This window comes from Hydra viridissima, unplaced genomic scaffold (assembly GCF_058129835.1).
Source record: "Hydra viridissima isolate aposymbiotic clone 2 unplaced genomic scaffold, HvirCarnegie_v1 scaffold_7, whole genome shotgun sequence".
Classification (NCBI taxonomy): Eukaryota; Metazoa; Cnidaria; class Hydrozoa; order Anthoathecata; family Hydridae; genus Hydra; species Hydra viridissima.
Genome location: NW_028324306.1, coordinates 11,938,960 through 11,955,516, shown reverse-complemented (window position 1 = coordinate 11,955,516; position 16,557 = coordinate 11,938,960). Strand labels below are relative to the sequence as shown.

General features: G+C 29.3%; 1 protein-coding gene across 6 annotated transcripts; it reads right to left on the bottom strand.

Annotated features, from left to right (window-relative positions):
- Positions 1-1,390: 1,390 nt before the first annotated feature.
- LOC145183972 (synaptic vesicle 2-related protein-like) lies at positions 1,391-14,189 on the bottom strand. 6 transcript variants are annotated; one of them, XM_090094015.1, is made up of 20 exons: positions 13,549-14,189; positions 10,197-10,335; positions 9,282-9,380; positions 8,754-8,825; positions 8,175-8,299; positions 7,819-7,882; positions 7,124-7,252; positions 6,047-6,178; positions 5,892-5,965; positions 5,688-5,779; positions 5,499-5,585; positions 5,278-5,389; positions 4,898-4,979; positions 4,685-4,774; positions 4,488-4,601; positions 4,119-4,373; positions 3,292-3,819; positions 2,980-3,192; positions 2,377-2,492; positions 1,391-1,987 (listed from the first exon to the last, which is right to left on the bottom strand). In XM_090094015.1, exons 2-16 carry the CDS (start codon positions 10,305-10,307, stop codon positions 4,362-4,364), a joined length of 1,395 nt encoding a protein of 464 aa, XP_089950141.1. In that variant the 5' UTR covers positions 10,308-10,335; positions 13,549-14,189; the 3' UTR covers positions 1,391-1,987; positions 2,377-2,492; positions 2,980-3,192; positions 3,292-3,819; positions 4,119-4,361. The 6 variants fall into 6 exon arrangements, with proteins under 6 accessions (XP_089950141.1, XP_089950140.1, XP_089950143.1 ...); XM_090094014.1 differs by lacking the exon at positions 13,549-14,189 and adding an exon at positions 10,948-12,849 and having other exon boundaries at positions 10,197-10,288; XM_090094017.1 differs by lacking the exons at positions 1,391-1,987; positions 2,377-2,492; positions 2,980-3,192 and adding exons at positions 9,501-9,562; positions 10,948-11,032 and having other exon boundaries at positions 3,640-3,819; positions 4,304-4,373; positions 9,282-9,340; positions 10,197-10,288; positions 13,545-14,187.
- Between the last annotated feature and the right edge of the window lie 2,368 nt (positions 14,190-16,557).

The window sequence follows — 16,557 nt, the reverse complement described above, 5'->3', positions numbered from 1 at the left end:
GAAAAGTAATTTAGGTTTTGTTATTCAAGGAGATTGGAGAGAAGAATTACAAGACCAAGCATGCTTGCTTAATTTCTCCAAATCAAAAAGTAATAGATCTGTTTTTGATGCAATTGCAATAAGAAATACTTTTAAAGATTATTTTAATTCATGAGAAGGAAGCCTTTCGTGGCAATTGGACAATGTTTAATCATGTGGCCACAATCCAGTTAATAACTAGAGTATATGTAATATACTTTAATAAACTTTCTTTTAAACGACAATATATATTTAACAAAGAAATAATTTTTTATTTTTTTAAATTTTAGATATGCACAAATAGTTACTTAAAAATTAATAAAAGATGTATATTATACCTCTGTATATATCATGTATGTGTATATTATATATGTATTATACCTCCCTGATTTTAATGAAAATGTGCAGTGTTTTACATCAATTGGTTAAACAAAAATAGTAAGCTAGACTGTAACATTTACGTTATTTATTCACATTAAAAGGTTAAACAGAGAAGCTAACGATTCGGAATCTGATGTTAAACTACTTGTATCTAAATCGGAATCGTTCCTTGTCTCTTGTCTGATGACTTCAGGTTGTTTTAACAATTGTAAAGCTTCTTGATGTAGAGATTTTGCCGGTCTTTGGGGCAATTTCCTGATGCTCGAGAGGGGTTGTTAACGTGACATCTTTAACAACTTGAGCAGCATGTACTTGACCAGAAGTCCTTAAAATCATTTGAGCAGCATATGCCAATTCTTCTGTAGAAAAAGTAGAAAGTAGTTCTTGAGTCTTTCGCCTCTTTGATCTATTACTAGATGAAGCAAAGGATTGCGAAGGTCGCCCACATGTTCCTTTTTTATTATAATTCTTCACAATCTTCTAAGATGTTGTGCATTCAGTATTAGATAATTTTGAAAATTGTACGGTGCCCTTAGATCATTCTTCGTTTTTTTTTCAGAAAAAATCTCCCCATCTTCCTGCTGCTCTCCATCTTGATCGAAAATTTGCAAATAACCGTGATAATGACATTTCATCCTCGCCTACTTGTATCACATGTTCCGTTTTTTTGAAAATTGCATCTGTCAAAACATCAATGATGAATTTATATTCATTTTTTAAACTGTCTTTCACCTTAAAGAATAGGGGAAAGGTGCCTATGATGGCATACTTAACTTTACCGTTTCTTTGAGTCATTACCTGAAAACTTAAAAAATAATTTTTGACATGGGTGTATTCCCTTTAGCATGCAGAATAATAATGAACCTCAGAATTTTAACTACTTTGCTTTTTTATAAGTTTATACCATTAAAAAAAAAAATACAAGTATGCCATCATAGGCAACTAACTGCTCCTATGATGGCACACTTTAAATAAAATAGACAAACAAGAATTTTTTTTGTTTTTTATTAATCGAAACACAACTTATCAAAAAAACAGAGTTAATAATAAATATTTGGTCTATAAGCATAGTTCACATATAAATTTTTTTTTACTTCTCTTTATGCTTGCAGATAAACAATGACACCAAGATCTGCATTTTTGACAACAAATCCATGGTTCTTTAGAGCAAGACAGCGTATAAAGTTCATAACAATACAAAAATGCTGTATCAGATTTGAAATTCATATTATTATTACTTCCTTTAATCTCCTCACTGTAGTATTTTTCTTCAACAGTCGTCTTTCTTTTTGTTTTTCTAACAAATTTTTCCTTTTCTTTGTTATCTTTTTCTTTTGCCTTATCTTTTAATTCTTGGATATCCGGTGTGGTATTCAGAGGTCCAGTTTTTCCACGTTTTCGTGCCCTTTTAAATTCGATTTTAGGGGTTGCTATAGGCACCGGACACAACTTTTGTATTACAGATTATATCCTTTCGTTGAAACAGAAGATCCAATGTATATGGAAGCTTGTGATGGGGGAGATTTCATTTCCAAACGTGTTGGTTTCTCAAACTCTTGTATTTCATCTTTGTTCTAAGCCTGATCACCTTTTTATTAGCATAAAAGTTTATTTCAGGCATTTTTTTCAATTTATTTTGCAGACTTTCCAATGTTGGCAACTCCTCGGTATGCCATCATAGGAAAGAGTCACCATATTTATTAAAACAAGCTGTGTCTACCTTATTCTACACATAGCATTAAAATAAGTATTCTAATAAATGTACAAAGCCTGCAGATGAAATGCATGAAAATTTCACTTCTGTATGATGTATAATAAAATCGTAATCCTGAATATATGAGGGCATTAAAACTACAACACAACATGCGAAAATTTATGTTCGTTGATTACAAAAGCATTATTTATGACAGAGGGACGAATTTTTACCAGAAGTAATGAATTACTAATATACACATGTTGGTCTAATCACTTACGTACCAAAACTAATATTTTTGGAAATATGACCAGTATGTCATCATAGGCGCTATGCCATCATAGGCACCTTTCCCCTATATCTTTTCTTGACAATTCCATATTTGATGATTTGGAAGATTCTGTAAAAAATAATACAGTTATAAAGGCTGAGAGTTCTTTGAGGAGTATTTCATAAAATTTTGAGATTATCATAAAACGGAACGAGAAGTAACTTGTAAAGCATATATTTAAAATAATAAATTATTGTATTAAAATGTAATTAGTGCCATTAAATAATGTTAATTCACTAATTTCTATGACCATTTTCAGACATTAATCTATGTTAATAGAATAATGTCGCACCACGCATTCCTCCATAAAATCTAGTCTCACTATTAAAATGGCACTCAATGGCAGCCAGTTTTTTTATATGTTATATTTAACGCTATACACCATCAATTCCTTGTTGAAAGAAGGTGAATAACCGCGGTTCAATTTTTAAAACGACATTAGAAAATTGATTTCAGATAAAAAATTTAAAATTTTTTATATTTACTTGTCGCGCGATTTAAATATTAAAAAAATTAAAATTAGCAGTAACAGTGCATAACCATATATTCTACATGCCTTCAAGAAAGTAATTCCATTTTGCTGAATTCCAATTGAAATAGTTTCTTCAGTTTAACAGCACTTTAAAACAGGCAAGAATTTTTCGACGTGTCTACTTGTTTAGTGCGTACCGAACGGAGGCTAAATGTCAACTGATGTCCAGGCCAGCCTAGAGCAGGTATATACCTACCCTGTTCGGAATTTTGTTCTAGGACTATCTGTAAACAAGATCTGAACGTAAAAAGACGAAAATTTAAAACTCAAAAATTTGACTTTTGGCTACGAAATCGGGATTTCGTCCCACTGTGCGACGTTAAGTTTGCAACTTACACTAGAAAGTGTTTCCATTACAAAACAAAGTTGTTGTGCGCAACTGTTGTACGACATTCCTACAACTATTGGAAACCAAGCTTGAGTGCAAATGCGGAATAGAAGATTTTACTCAAGACTGAATAAACTTTCTTAAACATCTGCTGAATTGAGGGTTTTCCCTTATAAAGTAAGCCATGATAGAGCATTATAAAAGCGATGTAAATGAATTTTTTGAATTTATTTGTTTGGGATTGGTGAATCTTCAAATGCATCTTTGAATTAAGCATGATAACCACGAGTTCTTCTGCTTATTACGATTAAAATATTTTACAGTTTCCAAGTAAATTTTTGGTTTTTGTAAATATCTTTTTTTGGAAATTTCAATATCCTAAAAATTTACACAGAGGTTCAGGCTGATTTTTCGATACGAGTCTATCTTTATTTCCGAAAACAAGCCGTATTAAGATCGCGTTCGAAAAAATTGTAAAAATTATCAGTAGACATGCGAAGAAATATTTTGTGAACGAAAATTAGTCTCTGCCGAAACTATGAGAAAGAAAAAAAAACTTACTATGGTTTTTTAACATCAAAAAATATTGAACCATAATAAATACTAAAATATATAAAAAGTAAGATTTATAATAAAAGATTGTCATAAATAAATACAACAATATAATTATATAAATAGTAAGACTTGGAATAAAAAAGATTGCCTTAAATAAATACAATGCGTTATATAAATATAAAGACTTAAAATAAAAAAGATAATAATTTCAAAAACTAATTTCAATGAAAAATTCTGATGAATAAAGTAATATAAAATTTGATAAATATAGAAAAAATACCTTAAAAAAAATCCAATTTCGAAAAAGCGAGTTCCACTACTATTTTTGCGTTAAACCGCAGGACTAAAATAAGTATATATTCAACTAAGACACAATCACACCGAAAAATAAGTATATTAAACTAAGACACAATCACACCGAAAAATAAGTATATTAAACTAAGACACAATCACACCGAACCACACTTTGAAGAAAGGAATAGTATTTTTAAAAACACTTCTTCCTCATTTTGGCGATTCCGTCTCAGGTTGAATTCTGAAAGCAACACAAGAATACTAAATAACTTCCAGAAAAATATTGCGACTTTTATCACACGCGATTTTAAACTTGCGTGTTATAAAAATTAACTTATTTACTGAAAAAACCTACCGCCAGTAATTTTCCTTTTGTTTCGATGGGTAGAAGATACGAAGCCAACGTACAGAAAAACAGAAGGAATGAGTAAACACCAATTACTGCATAAAAAGAATAGTGGATGAGAACCTAAATTAAACAATCAAACAGTTACATTTATAAAATGCTATTTTACAAATTAAAACAGTTTCGCGTACATGATTTGCTCATACCTGAGCAACAAATGGTGTTGCCATAGCTCCCAGTCTAGCAAAAGTACTACACAGCCCTAAGCCTACTGCACGGACATTAGTAGGTAGTACCTAGCAGAAAAAAAAAAAAACTTTAATCATAGTTCAATAATTTCAACGACATGTTTGCCTCTTAAAATGTCAAAAACTTCAACAAGCACAAAGCAAGCCTTGTAATTTGTAAATTATCTCTACCTCTGGAGTGTAAACATAAACTGTTTGGAAACTCCCTGTTACCAGCCCTCTCAAAGCAAACAATATAACAACAGTAGCACTCCTAAATATATATATGTATATATATGTATGTATGTATGTATGTATGTATGTATGTATGTATGTATGTATGTATGTATGTATGTATGTATGTATGTATGTATGTATGTATGTATGTATGTATGTATGTATGTATGTATGTATGTATGTGTGTGTGTGTGTATATATATATATATATATATATATATATATATATATATATATATATATATATATATATATATATATATATATATAAAGGGAACTTATATTCAAAAAACTTAAAAATATTATTTGTATGCAAATATTTTTAAGCAACATACCTGGTTAAACAAATACAAAGAAGCAGAAAAGTAGCAACAGAGAAACTAAAAAGCAGCATAAGAGTTTTTCTGCGACCCAACCTCTCAATAAACAGCATTGTTACAAATAAACCTAAGAGTAATAACAAAATGATGTTGTCATTCTCTAAACAAATCTAATGAAATTTACAAATTTATTGAGTAGAATTAATTTTAACTGCATTTTATTGCATATAAATCACCTGGGAATTCTGCAAGACTTGTCCACATAAAATCTAAGTAGTCTTTACTTGTTAACTTTATACAATTACTCGAGTTACCTGTTGCATCTAAAAAAGACAAAAAAGGCTTCAATTTTTTTCAGAAATAAATATTGTCAGAATATTTGGATAAACGCTGATACAAATCAAATTATTTGAAAAAATAATTACTTATAATATGTGGATTACACCCATTGATATTTGTCTGAAAAACTTCAGTCGTGAGCAAAACCACCCCATAATAAGCAAAAGTTGATGTAAGCCTAGACATAAATGAAGAAACTTTAAAAAGAAATACATATGCATTCACACACAATTAAAATGTTGTTTTCCATTAGAAACTCAAGTATAGTCAAATATAAGAAAAAAACAAACCAGATAAATAGCAGAAGAGTTGTAGTTCTACGCCATTTAACCATAAATAATTTTGAAACTTTGCCTTGATTTGTCTAAAAAAATACTTTTAAGATGTCTCTCATTGCAATTATTTAAAACTTGCTCTAGGAATAAAAAAAAAAAACCGCTCTTACATTTTGCGTCACCTTCATTAACTGACCATCAGGTAATGATTTTTTATTACATTTTGCAATTTTTTCAAGCAATTTTACAGCATCTGAATGTCTGTTTGAAGTTAGTAAATATCTTGGTGATTCAGGCAACCACTAGAAAAAAGATAACAATTTTCACCTATAACAAAGTGATTGGCTTAGTTTTAAAAAAGTTGTGATTGATTGCAGATTGCATCACAATAAATGACAATTGCTTTGAAAATTTTTTTTTTCAATTCATTTTAATGAAAATGTTATTAAAAAATCAATAAAAGATAATTTTAATGTCTGATATAATCCTGATAATAAAATCAAAACATCTCTGAGCTCAATTTACAAAGTCAAAAACAGTTTAAGAGAACAAGGAGATATTGTTCCATCTGACCATTAAAGGCTCTCAGACTGGAATTTTCCAAAAATCTCCTTCATCTGTTAAAAAAAACAACTCCAATTTTCTTGGACAAAAAAATATTTAACAATTGATCCAGCCAGTAACAACCAAATTGACTGCTTCATCATCAAGAAGATTACCAAGGAATTTCCTGATGTCATTAGATCAATCTAAAAGTCTAAGTAACCTGCACAGGTTATGATTTTGATGCCACTTTCAAGTCTGTCTTTAGAAAGACAGACTTGAAGATGGGTACTACAGTGTGTCTGGATCAAATTTTAAAAGTGCATGCACTTCCTTGGATTGTTACCACTTTTCCTGAACCACAATAAGTTCTCATTTTTCAAAATGGCACTTATTGACACAGCAGAAACTGTACAAACTGGCTGTCTGAGACCATGAACTTTTGTATAAAGCACATCTGACCTTAATTTCTCAGTGTGGGCATATGTTGAGGGCATACCCTTTAAAATAAAAATTGTTATTTTTTGCAAAACAATCTGTAGGAAAAGCTGCTTTAGAAATTTAACACTGAAAATATTTACTAACAAGTATTGATTACAAGAAAAATAAGATAATATGAACCACCATTTATGTTAATTGTAAAACTTATAGCCCAGTTTGCTTGCAAAGAAACTGTGCTGATTACACAAGCATAAAAAACTTACCAATAATCCTCCAACTAAAAATAACAAAATTGGAATAGTGATCAACACAAGGTACCAACGCCAACCAAGTAAATGAACTGAGGGAATAGCAATTGCAGCTGCAAACACAGCACCAAGTCCCCAAAAAAACTATAATTGTAGTATGTGTTACTTAAATACTTTTGAATACTAATAATGCTTTATAGATATAAAAAAAAAAGCAATAGTTATATATTCATTATAAAAACATCTTATATATTTAATGATTTGTGCAAAGAAATAGTTTAAATAATGATTCCATTATCCAACTCCATTTTAAATTTGTATTGGTTGATAATTTTTTTTACTTGCATTAGAAATCTAGAGTGGGTTTTTATCTTGTATTTTTACCAGCTTAAAATTGCTAGCATATTATTACATTAATATTTATGAACTTTGCAAAGAGATGTCCTTTTGAGGGATACTTTTGTCTTTCAACCAACAGATTTGTCTTTCAAACCACAGATTATACATTACACATATATATCAACTGCTATAGCATACAAATTATGCACATAAAAAAAGGTGTTTCCTAAGCTAACCATTACATAACCATAACCAAAAAAGTTACATTTTAAAGCAGCACATAGAACAGGTATAAAACTATAGTACAACTCATGCACAAATGCAACAACTTAAAACCTCTAAATAATAAGCTTTTTTAATAAAAAGTATACCTCTAAAAATACAATTGACTTGCCTCTACTTTTTTCAGGAAGTAATTCAGTAGCAATTGTAACACTAAAAAACATACAAAGTCTTACTTTTTAAGTATGACCTTTATAATACATTTATTTTTATAACCTTTATAGTCTTATACGTTTATTTGAGAGTATTAGAATGAAACACTTCTCAACCAGTACGGGAAAAGAACTAAGAAAATATTTTTAAAGAAAAAGCAAAGAAATGATTTCTTATTGAAATAAACCGTTTGATTTTGTAACACTATTTTACATCAGTATTTGAAAAACTAATTGACAGCAACATAAGTTATGAAGTTAAAAAAAAAAAGAAAAAAAAAAAGAATTTTTACGATTGTGGTACTCCTCCAATTCCAAAGCCCACAAGAAACCTCATGGTTAAAATACCAGCATAATTAGGCGATAAAGAACTTCCCAGTCCAAATAAGAAGACAATGGACACACTAACAAGTAAACTCTAAACGCAAAGTTATATAGAACTTAACAAATATCTGAAATCTATTTTACAACTTCAATTTTTTCTAAAAATAAATTGATTCAATGTGAATGTTAAATTTTTTTGCAATTATCAAAACTCCTTTGGTAATTTTTTTAAATATCAATTTTCAATTTTTTATTGTAATAGCAGGGTACTTTTTTATTGTAATAGCAGGGTACTTTTTTATTGTAATAGCAGGGTACTTTTTTATTGTAATAGCAGGGTGCTTTTTTATGTATTTAAAAAAAAAGTTATTTTTGTAATTTTTGTATTTTCAGTAAATTTTGCCTTTATTTAATCTGTACAGATACATAATCAAATAACTTTACTTTAAATATGTAGGGCAAGCAGAGAGTTACAAATAAACAGCTTAAAAATTTATCTAAATATTTTCATTTAATAAATATAAAAAAAAAAAAAAATATTTCTATACCTTAGCCCTTCCATACCTATCTCCAACAAATCCCCATAAAATTGATCCAAAACCAAGACCAATAAAAACAACCTAAAACATTTTAAGTGAAATGGTAATGAGTTAAATATTTTAAACATTAAAATATTTCACTTCAATAGTTTAACTAACCATTTTTTGACTAAACAATGATTACTTAAACAATATTTAATTATAAGTTGAAATGCCTTACTTCTGCAAAAATTAAAACATTAAACCTTCAAAGTTTCTTGTTTTATTACTTGGTTTAATTCATGATTGTTTAAATTTTAATTGCCAAACATACTTTCATTAGTACATAGTGTTTAAACCCACTTTTCTCAAAAAAGTGTTTTTGTTTCTTAAAATCATACAGCCTGAATATGAAAAAAACTATAAATCTAGCTTAAATTGGCCAACCTAAATATAGTTGAAATGCTGAAATGGTTGAATGAACTGAAGCATTAAATCTTTTTTTACTAAAACAAATTTTATACTGAGGTATTTAAATTTTAAATTTAATTTGCATACAGTTGTTATGAGTGCTTCCTCATACTTCTGAAGGTTCCATTCACACAATAATATTGGAGCTAGAATAGAAAGAACCATCATTTCCATCGCATCTGCCATCTTAAAAATTAAAGTTTACAAGTAAATTATAATTCTATAATTTAATCTGTTTAATCATTCTTTTAGTAAAAAAAAAAATTTATGCTAAAAAAACTCAATTTAATAATAATAAATATATACATTAAGTTTGTTCATTCTGCAGATAAAAAACGTCTTTCATAAAGCGCTTTTTATGTTCCTTTCTATATCAATAAAATAAATTACACTTATTTTTGGGATATTATTATGTTTAGTAGTGCCTCAAAGCAAATGAAATCTTTATGTAAAGCTGGTTAAGTTGTTTCTATGCAAAAAGAGGACTATTTTTCATGCTTGCAAAAACTAATAAACAAAACCAATATCTAATACCTAATGAATTTAGTAATAACAGACTTGTGATTGTTGATAATGAGACTTTATTTAGGCTAAGAAAAGAATGGTGGTAACAAGTGCTAAAAAAGCACTTAATTTGTGAGCCATAGGAAGCATTTAATGTATAGAGTTATTATCAACATAAAGCTTTCACAGCTTATTTCCATTTTAGGTTAAAAAGTGATTACTTGTTAAAAACTTACTAAACAGGGAAATCATGAATAGTATGTTGAAAGTTATTGAAATTCAAAGACATTCCTTGAAACTGAGGCTGTTCTAAATAGCTATAAATAATCTACTGTCAGATTCGTTTTTTGATTGAAAGAACATAAAAAAGAAATACTTATGAACTTTAACATTTCATTGAATAAATCTTACAAACATAATAGGAAAGCAATGCATTTACATGAATCATTTTTGTAAATATAATAGAAAAAGAATGCATTTATATAAAAAACATCTTACCCATGCCAAACCAACAATAGAAATAAGTCGTACTTGATAAAATCCAAATCCAATGCACTCAATAGCCTCATCCAAAGAAAATTCGTCATTCTCTTTTGAAAGATTGAACATGTATAATATTGTTGTACAAATAAGATATCTTTAACAAAATAAATAATTATTGTAGGACAAGTAAAATTCTTGCATAAAAATAAGACATCTCTAACATAATGTAAAAGTATAACAGTGTAAAGCATGTAAAGACTTTAGTAGTAGTAGTAGTAGTAGTAGTAGTAGTAGTAGTAGTAGTAGTGGTAGAAGCTGTAGCTAGCTGAGCCAGCAAGTTATGTAACTCTTTACATTCTTTTTTGTATCTTTCAATTAAATTCTTGTCTAACCAATTAGATGCACAGTTTTTATATTATAGTTCTCTTTTCACCCTAATCATTTTTCTTAGATTGGAGTTGAACAAAGGTGAGTTTTGCTTTTTTTATGAGTTTAACCAGCACAATCAATTTCTCTTATATGAAAGGTAAAAGTTAAAACAAGATGTCACTTGCTGATATCTCCCAAGACCAGATTAGAAACCACACGACACACTCAATTTGCTGTTTTTTAACAATAGATCAAGCGTATTATTAGAGATCTCATTAACATAATTAATATGATGATGTTATTCTGGGTTTTTTTAGTTGGCTTTTTCAATAAATGATGAGTTGATGCTTTACAGAGCAAATAACTTATTAATTTAAACAAAGTGTTGCTAACCAACCTGGTGAAGTTAAAGTAGCTAAATGTCTACTCTCAGATGAAACTGAAACAAAGCCATTATTTTCTTCTTCCATTGTTCTTTACAGCTAATATTATGAAATTCTTAAAGCAAATACATTAATTTAAACTTTTGTTTTACCTTTAATCTAAAGATAAGACTGATTGAGTCCAAGCTTCAAACAGTGATTAAAACTATTAATATATCTAAAGATTAGAATATAAGATTTGATTATTGTTTAAAGCCTAGCTTAAAATGTTTGAACCTTTGAAGTCTTCAAGCAGTGATCAAAGTTAATAGTCTAGATTAAAGTGACCGAATTCCAATCAGTGACCAAATTCCAGGCATATTTTGAATTTAGTATTTCTGTTTTAGGGTCTGCATTATGCTTATGAATGCAACTTTTTTGAGACCAGCATGAATGCAGCTTTTAAAAAAACATAACTTTATTTCACAGATGCTTGTAATAGAAGCAACATCACCAAAATATTTAATTTTGTAAAGTACCATTACAGATTAAGTTTGTTGCATTAGCATTCACTTTAAAGGCATGAATTATAAAGATGTATTACTTAAGATAATGCTATAAAGTTTAAATAACAAATGTTGTTCATAAAAAACAAAATTTATATTTTATGATTATGCTAAATCATCTCCATGGTTGTATTTTTGACTTAATTGCTACCTGGTTGAATGATTAATATCCTGCAATGCCTTAGCCTTATTCCAGCTGAAGGCCAAATGTAGCACATCTATATTAAGAGATTAGCTATATGTGGATAATAAAGCTTTTAAATAAAATTGGAATTAAAATTTTCATAATTTAAAAAAACGTATCCAGAATAACTTTGTAGAGCAGGGTAAATAGAAAAACTGAGATGAGTGCAAAAGCAGGAAGAAAAAAATTGATACTATTTGAGCTTGAAGAAAAGTAACTAGATTTTGCAGATTGATCCAGGATGGGCATTGGATTGGGAAAAGAAAAACTTTTGACATATGTTGGCAAGCTTGTAAACAAATATGGCTAGCCCTTTTAACAATAGCAAACCATTTAATAAATGGTGTAGACTACTCAACACCCAGCATAAAAAAATCCATCAGCTATACCATCTGAAAGTTACTTATCAAGCTATGTGTATCTGTAGAAATGTTAGTGACTGATCCAAACCTATATTAAATTAGAGGTAATTGATGATGCAACAACAGTCAAGCAGGTTTATCAAACAACAGATAACACAAAAATAATTTCATCTGATATCGAACTGGGACACATTGAGACTGATCTGACTATGTTTGAAGTTGATAAAGCACCTTTTAATTACCAATCCAACATCTACTATAGCAATGGATCATGACTATTTTACTGAACCATTATTGATAGAAGAAATTCCAGCACATAAGTATGATGTTTTAATTATGATGAAAGCTCCATGGGAAAGCAACAACTGGAATGTTTTTAGTACTGCTTACTAAAAGGGTTTCATTTAGACGTGGATCCAATGTTTGTTAAATGGAAAACACTCAAAGCAACATATAATAAAGCTGCAATAACTAGCAAGATTGATGATAGCTTATTTAACTAATGCACACATTGGATTCATATTAGAAATGCTAAACCATACCAAGTTCTGTGTTTTTATTTTATTATTTTATGTATTTGTTTTAAAACTATTCTTAACCAACATGTATTTTTATATGTATGTATGCATGGATGGATGGATGGATGGATGGATGGATGGATGTATGTATGTATGTATGTATGTATGTATGTATGTATGTATGTATGTATGTATGTATGTATGTATGTATGTATGTATGTATGTATGTATGTATGTATGTATGTATGTATTATGTATGTGTACATAGGTATGTATGTATACAGAGGTTATTTTCTTACTCTTATGGATTGACCAGCCCAATCCATAGGAGTAAGAAAACAACCTCTGACATTAATATTTGATTTTCAAGAATATCTTTGTATGTCTCTTTGGTCATAACTGCCTCAGTTTTATGCAACAACCCCACTTCATTGTTACCAAAATAACCCCAAACCTGCCTCCTTGTTTTACTATTGGTACTGAACAAAATTGATGCTTTCTTTAGCTCTGCCAGATCTTGCTTTACTAGCATATGACCTAGTATTCTGAAAGCACTTCCATGTATTTTTATATACAACCACATAATTTTTTTATGGAAATCATAACTTAAGAGTAATCAAAATTCTTGATATAAATGAATAATATAAAAAACATTTTATTTATAAAAACAGAATTGTATGCTTGTATAAGTATTTAAAACTTTAATTTTTTTACTCAGAATAACTAAGTATATTATAAGGATAGTGATACAATACACAATTGAGGTTATATATATATATATTTATTTTGGTCTGTACCCTGCTACAAACTTTTTGTATATGTATATATCATTTTATCTTAAATAAAACAGCTTTTGTTTTATATTTATTAACATGATATAAGAAATTTTAAAATATCAAACTCTTTTAAAACTTTTTCTTCATAATGTCGCTGCGATTTTTAGAGTTATAACAGATTATTAACTCAAATTTTAATAATACTCTTATTTTAAAAGTACTTTACCTACCATTCCCTAAAAGTATTGCTGGCAAAGGCTTGTTTTTATAATGACTGGAATTAGATTCATATCGAATAAGCTTGACTGAAATTCGGTCAAAGAGGCTGTGCTTTGGTCAAATTTATATCCTTTTGTTTTCTGAGTTTGTCTAAGCATTTTGTGAAAACAACAGAGATTATGTCCTCCATGCTGAAAGTTTGCTCTTTCTAACAGTTTGTCATTGTCATAAATGTCTATTCTCAAAATACTTTCAGAAACCATATTGTAAGGATGTGGCTGGATTTCGGTCACTTCACCCTAATGATCAACAATAAGTTTTAATACTCCAATTAATTGAACGTGTCGTTTTTTTCCTAAAAGGGTTTTGCCGATGTCATAGTTACCGCAAATTGCAGGTTATAATTAAAGAAGTTTTGGGCTGGGCTATAGAAACCTTATTTAAAAAGAACTTATGAAGGGTACTTCTAAGTAGTATTATGAAAAACGTATACAATATTCATCTTTTTTATATTACTACCAGAAAGAAAGTTATCATTAATAAGACGGAGTAAACATTAGGATGATAAAACACCAAAAGTTAGACCTCGAAAGAATGATGCTTAAATTATGTTTGTTGCTGAGGAAAAAAATTTTTTTAAATTATGTAAGGCCCTGAGTTGCTATGCCTAAAGGTTTTCATAAGGTCCTTAGTTGGGAGAACATTTGACCATTCCGCAAATAAAGAGCGAGCTCTACGAGAAAAAGAGATTAAATAGAAAAAAAACATTTCTTGAGCATGTAAAAAGAATGTATGAAAATAGCTCTTAGCTCACATTAGAGCTTTAAATATAGAACCAAACACGTCAAAATTTTATCTGAAAATTAAAATACTAAGCTCTTAAGCAGAGATTATGAAAGAGAAATCACTGTTCCTGCTTAATTTAAACTCGCAGTGCATTCGGTGGTTGAAACATGGTGGCTAAATCATGTTGAAAAGAGTTCTTAAATACTGCGGCAAAAAAAACTTTTGTCCAAATCGAAAAAAAAAAATGCTCCTATCCACAAATAAAAAAGAAAAAAGATTGCTTTACGCTAGAAAGTGCAAAAATCTCATGTTAATCAACAGAAAAAATCAGTAGCGTAGCCAGGTCGTTAGGGGCCCGAGTTAAGGTTTTTGGTAGGGCCCCTAACCACCCTGTGGCTATTTAGTAACATACTTAAGAAATTTCTTACGTATTTCACACAATTGAATCGCAGTAAAAAAACTACTGTAATTGACATAACTAGAATTATGTAAGAATTAATTAATAATTTTATTAAAGTAGTTATTTAAATAATTCTTAAAAGTCAAAATTCTCGCTTTTTTTTCGTTAGCAAAATCTCTAACTATTGTATTTCTATCAAGCTCTTTTAAGAGCTCTTATTCAAAGCTCAAAAACTTAAAAGTTCTTGCGTTATTCCAGATCACAAATATGTTTTTATCAATTTAAGCTTCTTAAAAGTTCTTACGTTATTCCAGATCGCAAATATGTTTTTATCAATTTAAGCTTCTTAAAAGTTCTTGCGTTATTCCAGATCGCAAATATGTTTTTACCAACTTAAGCTTCTTAAAAGTTCTTGCGTTATTCCAGATCGCAAATATGTTTTTATCAATTTAAGCTTCTTAAAAGTTCTTGCGTTATTCCAGATCGCAAATATGTTTTTATCAATTTAAGCTTCGAAAAGCTTCGTTTATCAGAGGCCACGGTTAAAAAAATTACAAACGCAGTTACTAAATCTGAAAAACTGGACATCAATTTGAGCTAAATTGTGGTATCGATGAGTTCCTTCACAAGCTGGTCGTTTTCAAGAGTAGGAGCCAATGATAATCAATTTTTATTCCAGCTTTGTTGTAATCTTTAACGAAAAGTTGAAAATCTTCTACTGCTACCTGATTTTGTAGGAAAAGGACCATTCGGTTTGCATGGTCTGTGTTTTACTATGACGTACCTCAAACTGTCAACTTCAATTGCAGTAGGGACCTCTGTCCGACGGGTTCGGATTATTTATATGAAATCCAGTAGTATCGATAATAGACATGGATAAAGTTTTAGACGTTTGTTGATCGGATTTAGTGTTTGTATCTAAAGATTGAGATAGAAAAACCAAAACCAATAGTTGTCCCTCTTGACTCTATTGAGTCAATACAGGTGTCGATGAAGTGTCATGATCTAAAGTTAACACTGAAAGGCTAAAGTATGTGTTCAATTTAGGTACGTTAGCAAAGGCTCGCTTTTTCTTTTCATACTTTTTGAATACGTTTTTGGCTGCCACTCTGGTATGTTCTCTTGGGCATTTTACTTACCTATGTTATGATATAAAAATGAAATCTAGTAATTACTTAGTAGAAAACAAGCGATATTAACATAGGGAACTATGTTAATATCGCTTGTTTTTTACTAAGCATTAGCTGAACGACACTAAACCACAATACCTCAATAGCAATCCATACAATACTGGAAATTAGAAGTCATCAAAGAGAAAGCCACAGTAAAGACAGGATTAACAAATATCATCTGGAGAAAAGTTTGACATCATAGATCATTTTTTTCCATTCCTACCAAAAACAATCTTTATAATACTAAATTCTTAAAAAAAAGTTGTCATTTAACCTGACCATTCGGGCAGGTAAAAATTTATCGATGTTTAAAGACAAAGTTGACGAGCTTATTATAACAAAGTTTAGTTAAGTTCAATCGCATTTTCAGTTCCAAACTTTATGCTAAAATACTTTCCGAAATTTGGTTCTAGCACTGAATGTCTAAAAACTCCTAACTTTTAGTAGACTTGCTCCGCCAAAAATATTTTAACGATCTTTTCTAGCCCAGACGGCTCTAAACTTTCACTTTTACACTAAGAATGGACTATTAGGAATCCTTTATAAACAAATGCCGCAAAAAAATATTGAAAAAAAAAGTGTAGAAATTTAAAAAAAAAAAAAAAAAATTAATAAAATCAAAAAAATATACCGCACGCATTTACAGCAAAACTGCATAAACA